The following is a 7,544-nucleotide window of genomic DNA, read 5'->3' as shown; positions in this document are numbered from 1 at the left end:
CTAGAAACCCCATCCAACTACTGAGGGATCTGGATGCAGAGATCCATGACTAGGCCCCAGGTGGATCTCTGGGAGTTAAATTAGCGAGAATGAGGAGGGTTTATATGAGTGAGAATTGTTGAGATCAAGGTTGGATAAAGCACAGGGACAAATAGCCAAACAAATGGAAACACATGAACTATGAACCAACGGCTGAGGGGTCCCCAACTGGATCAGGCCCTCTGAATGAGTGAGACAGTTGATTGGTTTGATCTGTTTGGGAGGCATCCAGGCAGTGGGACCGGGTCCTGTGCTCATGGCATGAGTTGGCTGTTTGAAAACTGGGGCCTATGCAGGATCGCTTGGCTCGGCCTGGGAGGAGGGGACTGGACATACCTGGACTGAGCCTACCAGGTTGATCTAAGTCCTCGGGGGAGGCTTTGCCCTGGAGGAGGTGGGAATGGGGGGTGGGCTGGGGGGAAGGTGAGGGGGCCCGGAGGGGGGAGAACAAGGGAATCCGTGGCTGATATGTAGAACTGAATTGTATTGCAAAATAAAAATTAAAATTAAAAAAATTACATTCTGTAATTTACCATGCTCAGCATGCTCCTTTTCATTATAAATCTTCCTTAGAATTACCACTAATATCTTCATGACAAAGTCTATAATAGGCTCTTTTGAAATTTCTTCTGCCAACAGAATTAATCCAAAACTCTTCACTTTAGCCTCAGGCAGACTTTTCAAACAAAGGCAAAAGGCAGCCACTTCACAAAAATATCACAAGAACTATTTATAGGCAGCATACTAAAATTCTTCTCTGAAACCTTTTGAGTCAGCTCCTGATATTTTATATCATTATCAACACCATTGTCTTCCATGCTCCTACTAGTATGCCCATTAGGCAGTGCTTAAAGCATTCCACTGCTTTCCTAACCCAAAGTACCAAACTCCATACTAAGCTAAACATAAGCATGGCCAGGCCTATCACAGTAATACTGTAGTCCCTTGTACCAACATCTCTCTTAGTTAGGATTTTTATTACTGTGAAAAATACCATGAACAGAACGATTCTTATAAGGAAAACATTTAATTGAGGGGGTTTACTTACAGTTTCAGAGGTTCAGTCAATTATCATCATGGCAGGGAGTATAGCGGAATACAGGCAGACTTGGTGCTGAAGGAATAGCTGAGTGTCCTATACCTTTCAGGCAACAGGAGTGGATTGACTCTCACACTGAGTGAAGCTTGACCAAAAGAGACCTCCAAGACCACCCCCACAGTAGCATACTTCCTCCAACAAGGACACACCTCCTAATAGAGCCATTCCCTTTGGGGGACATTTTCTTTCAAAGTACCACAGTAGGCTTTGAGGATTCAAAAGTCCATGTCATTCCCAATTAGTTCTCACTGCCTTGTGCTTGTATTGAGATGTAAGCTCTCAGCTACTGCCCCAAAGCCATGTGTGCCTGCTTGCCTGCTGCCATGCTCCCAGCCATGTTGGTCATGGGTTTTTTATTCTCAGGAGTAAAGATGAGCGGCTGAAAGATGCCCAATCAAGACTGCAGAAAGTGTCTGTCTCTGTCTATGTTTCTCTGTCTATATTTCTCTCTCTTGCTGGTAAAGTAAGTCTTAAATTTAGTTCGAGGAATGTAGGTTTAGATATATTAGAGTAGAATAAGCTTTAGGCATATGGATATTGGGTAGGCTTAGGTATATTAGGGTAGAATAAGCTTTAGGTATAGAGATATTGTAAAGGCTTAGGTAAACTTAAGGGTAGAGTAGGTTTTCCCAACCTGGGATGCAGAAAGCAGCATCCATAGCAGACTGCGAACTTGGCAGTCTGAATGGTTTCAGAAGCTCCAGAAGCCACCAACAGTGGTGGACACCAGAGCCAGCACAAACATCAGCAGCCAGACACTGACAGCTGAGACCTGAGGAACATCATTGCAGCACAGATGACAGACACCCAAGACAGCTCAAAAAGTGAGGAAAAAGTCTGCAAGCTTTCTGCCAAGAGGCAGCATGGTGAGGAACGGAGTAGAGACAATAAGCCTTGAGAGAGTTGAATGGCAGGCAGCAGCTTGGAAAGCCCAGCAGAGATGCTGCACCATGGGAAAGGTGAACATCGCTGAGATGCACTGGAGTCCAGGGAGCTGTGGAGCTGAGACTGATGCAGCCTGAGCTCCCAGCAGCAGGGCGTGGCTGGAACCATGGAATTGCCCTGGGGCTACATTTGGTTGTCCAAGCAGGACAGCATACAGAGGTTTCCGGGATCCAGGTTGCTGAGCACTGGGCTGCCAGTAAAGCAGGTAATGGAACCCAAGGAAACTGAAGTTGGTAGTGGCTGGGTTTCCTCCTGGAGCCAGGGTTGCTGTAGGAAAGTCATGGTTCAGCTAGTAGCAGTTGGAGGAACCTTGAGTCCATGTGGCCTGAGGCGATTGAGAGCCCTCTAGCCTCAGGACACAGGGGTTCTGGGAACGGTCCAGTTATGGGAGGTACAGACAGACCAGGACTGTGAAATCCGTAAAGGCCTGAACAGAGCTAGCAGCAAAAGCTCGGCAGTTTTTGTTTGCTGGTTGTAAGAAAGTCTCTTTTGAGAGGTCTTTGTACCAACCAGTTCTTGTGGAGCTAATAGAACGTTCCCTGAGGCAAAGGTTTCTTGGGAAAGACTGTCATAAAATGCTGCTGTAACTGAAAGTGCCTCTGGCCTGAGAACAAAAGTTGCAGATGCTTGTTTGAACTAGAATTGTTAAATACAAAAAGGTTTTGGTTGTGAGAAATGTTTCTTTGTATTTGGAAGGCTGGTAGCAGAATTTATTTTTTTTAACTTTTCAGATTTAAGAAATGGGATGGACAGGAGTGGTTTCATTGCAATGAAACAATTTTGAACTTACTTATGCATATAGACTATCACTGGTGATGACTTAGGAACTGTTTTATGAAACTGTGTTAAAATGGAATTATTTAAATGGAGAAATTTGTTTTTTCTAGCTAAGCTCAAGATGCAGCTTTGTGTACACATATAAGCCTTATTAACTGTGGTGATTTATGACCTGGTTTTGTGTTAAAATGGAACTGTTTAAATGGAGAAGCCTAACTAGGCTTGAGATTTAGTTTAAAAAATTATACAGAAACAGGGGAATTAATATTCCTCAGTCTATTTAATTTGAAAAAATATTTTCTTGTTACTTGAGTAGACAAATGTCATGTTTTATATACTTCTATTAAGAAATTGCTTTTGGATTTTTGCTAAAATTTTTAAAGTTTCAATGGTTCTATTAAGAGTTTGCTTTGAGATGTAAGATTGAGAGAAATGTAATTATGTATAGCAATATTTATGTTAGAAGTGTGTTAACCTGATAATACTAATGATAAAGCTAAGGGAGTCTTTAAGTTTGATACAGTTTCATCAGGAGTTTGATGCCACAGCTCTTAACAGTGCCCTTCCATATGAGATTACAGGGGCCAATTACATTCAAACTATCACAATGACCAAAATCAACTTGGAGTAGGAAAGGGTATGTTTCATCTCACAACTTTCAGGCCACACTCCATTACTGGCGGAATCATGACGGGAACTTAAGGCAGAAGCCTGAAAGTAAGAAATAAAGCAGAAACCCTAAAAGACCCTTGCCTACTTGTAGCTAGAGTTTTCCTGCCTGGCCCACAGTCAGGACAAATCTCTATCACCTGCCAGTTCCACAGCCGCTCAGACCCAACCAAGTAAACACAGAGACTTATATTGCTTACAAACTGTATGGCCGTGGCAGGTTTCTTGCTAACTGTTCTTACAGCTTAAATTAATCCATTTCCATAAATCTATACCTTGCCACATGGCTCGTGGCTTACCGGCATCTTCACATGCTGTTTGTCATCGTGGCGGCTGGCAGTGTCTCTGACTCAGCCTTCCACTTCCCAGCTTTATTCTCCTCCTTGTCCCACCTATACTTCCTGCCTAGCCAATGGCCAATCAGTGATTTATTTATTGACCAATCAGCAACACATTTGCCATACAGACCATCCCACAGCACCTACTGGCTTACTCATCAGGTTCACATTCACCTACCTTTCTTAAACTTTCCAGGACCACCTTCCCAAGGGTAGCATTGCCCTCAGTGGGCTAGGACTTCCAACATCAACCATTAATAAAGAAATGGGTTCCCTCTTCCCAGATGACCTTAATTTGTGTCAAGATTATTAAAAACTTCCTATTTCAAATACTTCATTCTATTTTCATATTTAATATTTATTCTTAATTGGTTATGACTATTAAAACCAGGACCTTGGGCATACTAAGCAATTGCTCTACTGAGCTACATCCCTAGTCCTTTATTCGCTCATTCTTGTAAAAACTTGCCAGGCAAATATCACCAATGCAACTTGAAATAGTTATGTGATAAATGCATCTCAAAAGAGTAGGGACATTTTTAGATATTCAAAACTTACTGGACACTTATACTGATTGTTTCCATCCTATGCGCTTTATCTTATCACCCTGCTCCATAGCCTTATACTAAGTTTGACAGTCGAGTTTTGCCAGAATATGCAATGAAATGATTCTTTTTGGATTCTAACCTGGGAGTCTAACCATACCACTGTGGAATGTTTAAAACAAATTTTCACCTGCACTATAGAAAACTTCACTCCCAAAGACTATTTGTGTACCAACTTGGTAATCCCTGTCTTCCTGTAGGGTAAATTCAGTGCATCTGTCTACCAGGGGAAAATACTATTTATATTCAATGTATCAAGGAGAGACAAAGCTCCCTCTGTTTAGGCAATTATCACTTGTAGATGTAACCAACGTTCTTATTAAATAAGAAACACAGAGCCAATTCAGAGAAGAAAGCCAAGAGGTCAGAGCTAAGAGCCTCACCCTTCCTGATTCAGGGATCCTCTCCAGCCAAGAGAGCTCTCCGAAAGGGACCTACTTCCTGTGTGTATGTCTTTATAGTCTTTCTGTTCTGCCTTCTCATTGGTTGTAAACCCAAACATGTGACTGCCTCGTCACTGCCTGAATGTACCACCCTCCAGGTCCTTAAAGGCGTGCGCCACCGCCGCCACACACTTGCTATGGCTCTAATAGCTCTGACCCCCAGGCAACTTTATTTATTAACATACAATTAAAATCACATTTCAGTACAAGTAAAATACCACCACAATCGCTACATTATCTAAGATATGAAATGGTTAGAAAACACTATGACCAAAATTTGCTTTTGAACGACAGCCACTTCCTAGATTACTTTCTTGTAAAGCCTGGACCTTCATTATACCCAACAGATTTAAATTTTGACTAGCTGATCTTTCCAGTACCTTAAGGTTGTATCTGATATTTACTGTTCAGGTTTCTGGGGGAAATGTTCGTATGATCCTCAAACAGATGGCTTTGAGTTTAAAAACTGAGATGGTTTTAAAATGTTGTATAGCTGGAAACATTATTTTAACAAATTAGTTTTAAAATGCAGCAGGATATAGAGCAAATATTATCGCCTTTTTCATGGAAAATGGCTTCACTATCTGTGCTGACGATGCAGTTACAGAACTTACTAAGGTATGGGAAGTCATTTGGAGGACAAAGACGGGAACAAGATGTAATTCCTGATAAATCATCATTCAACATTTTAGACAAGTAATGCTAGTAGTGTTTCAGAGCGGTCCACATGAAACGGTATAGAATGCGCCATCAGTCTGTGAGGCTAGCCCAAGAACAGGAAGTTTTGGAGGGAAGTGTAACGTGTGGTCCTCCAAGGTAGGGGGCGCAATTGTCAGCTGAACCGATAGCATGTCAGCGCGGTTCATCTTAGCCGCCATTTTGACTTCGAGGCGACTTTGAGGCGGCACGACGACGTTGGTCGCTGTTCAGCCGCAGTCTGGCTTGAGGTTTTGTCTTGGGCCTCTACATCTGACGAGGAAGTACACGTTTTCCCCCTCAGACGAAGCCATGGGACAAGCTCTCAGCAGCCGAATGTGGTTCAGAAGAAATCCTCCCGCCGCCCAAGAGCCTCGTGCTGCTCGAGATGGGGAGGCCGCGGAAGCTGGAGCCGCCGTCGTCCGTGAGGAGCAGGGAGCTGAAGCGGCCGGACCTGCCGCCGCGGGTCAGGTGAGCCACAAGCGGAAGGCCGGCCCGGGAGGACCCCCGGCAAAAGTCCCCCGTAGGAGATCGGGCGAGGACAAGTCCAGATCCGTTTATGAGTCTCTCTTCCTGAGGGGCGAGGACAGTGACGTAAAGATCTGTGCCTTTGAGGAGGAGTGGTGCTTGCACAGGGTCTACCTGTGCCGCTCAGGGTACTTTGCTAGCATGTTCAGTGGTGCCTGGCGAGAGACAAACATGAATACAATAGAGATGGAGATGCCCGACAAGAATATCGATCGTGACTCTTTCCATCAGGCGTTGGGCTACTTGTACAGTCATAGCGTGGAAATCCCTCCCTGTCGAGTCATTGCCATCTTGGCCACAGCAAGTATGCTGCAGTTGGATGGGTTAATTCAGCAGTGTGAGGAGGTGATGATGGTCTCAATCAGTATCAAGACTGTGTGCACCTACTTCTACTCTGCTGAGAATTACGGGCTGCAGAACGTCCGATACATTTGCTACCAGTGGCTCTTGGACAACCTGATGATCCGGCAAAATGATGAGCTGTTGCCAGAAATCAGTCTGGATCTCATGAAGCAGCTCATTGCCTCTTCGGATCTCTTGGTGATCGAAGTGGAGATAGATGTGTACACTACACTGAAAAAGTGGATGTTCCTGCAGCTAGAACCCACATGGTCAGGATCCCCAAGGGCGCTATTGGCTGCTGCCGACTTGTACTTTGCCAAGTACAAAAGTGATTTAGATGGTGCGCCTTTTCTGCAGACTGAGCAGGGGAGAGCCTTCGTGTCAGTGTTCCAGCAACTAAGGCTCTCCTACATCATCTGTGACCTGCCTTCAGCACACATTATTGACCAGGATACATTGATCCCGGCTACATGGTTGACCCCAGTATACAAAGAGCAATGGCTGGCACTTCTTCTGGCAGAGCAGTCCAGGGAACTTGGGCCAGCGGATGTCCACGTGTCCGATGTCCGTGGAAACAGCATGCGGTGTGGACGCCAAATTCACACTGATGAGCAATGCAGCTGGAGCTGGTCTGGCTTCAACTTTGGCTGGGACTTGGTGGTTGACTACAACAACAAGTGCATTATATTCCATCGCAGTGCACTGAATAAATCCTGTGGCCTTGGTGTCAGCTTACTGTGGCAGAGAAAAGTTGCCTTCCGTCTGCGCGTGATCTCATTGGACGAGACTGGAAGAGCCGTTTTCAGAAAGGACACAGACTATCATGTACTTTCCCTGAGAAAGGATCAACGGCTAGAGGTGGTCAACCTAGAAAACGAAGACTTAACTTTCCCCATTTATGTGGCATGTAACTTCCTGTACCTTCCTGCAGAGAGTGGCAGTGGCCTGAGTGAGGAACCAGGAACAAGTTCAATGATCTGAGAAGCTCCTCCATGAGGTCGAGGGTTGGCAACATCCCACAGTTTCCATCTGCCTCTTTGAAACTCTCCAGACTTGGCCATCC

The 7,544-nt window shown here is 44.7% G+C and overlaps 1 protein-coding gene across 1 annotated transcript; it reads left to right on the top strand.

The window, feature by feature from the left end:
- Positions 1-5,923: 5,923 nt before the first annotated feature.
- On the top strand, positions 5,924-7,462 carry LOC128116701 (germ cell-less protein-like 1). Its single transcript, XM_052748247.1, has one exon. The coding sequence runs from the start codon at positions 5,924-5,926 to the stop codon at positions 7,460-7,462; it is 1,539 nt and encodes a 512-aa protein (XP_052604207.1).
- The last annotated feature ends 82 nt before the right edge of the window (positions 7,463-7,544 follow it).

The sequence above is a fragment of the Peromyscus californicus genome, unplaced genomic scaffold (assembly GCF_007827085.1).
Source record: "Peromyscus californicus insignis strain IS unplaced genomic scaffold, ASM782708v3 Scaffold_10__1_contigs__length_136768540, whole genome shotgun sequence".
In the NCBI taxonomy this organism is placed as follows: Eukaryota; Metazoa; Chordata; class Mammalia; order Rodentia; family Cricetidae; genus Peromyscus; species Peromyscus californicus.
Note: the sequence above shows the minus strand (reverse complement) of the source record. Positions and strands in the feature narration are given on the sequence as shown.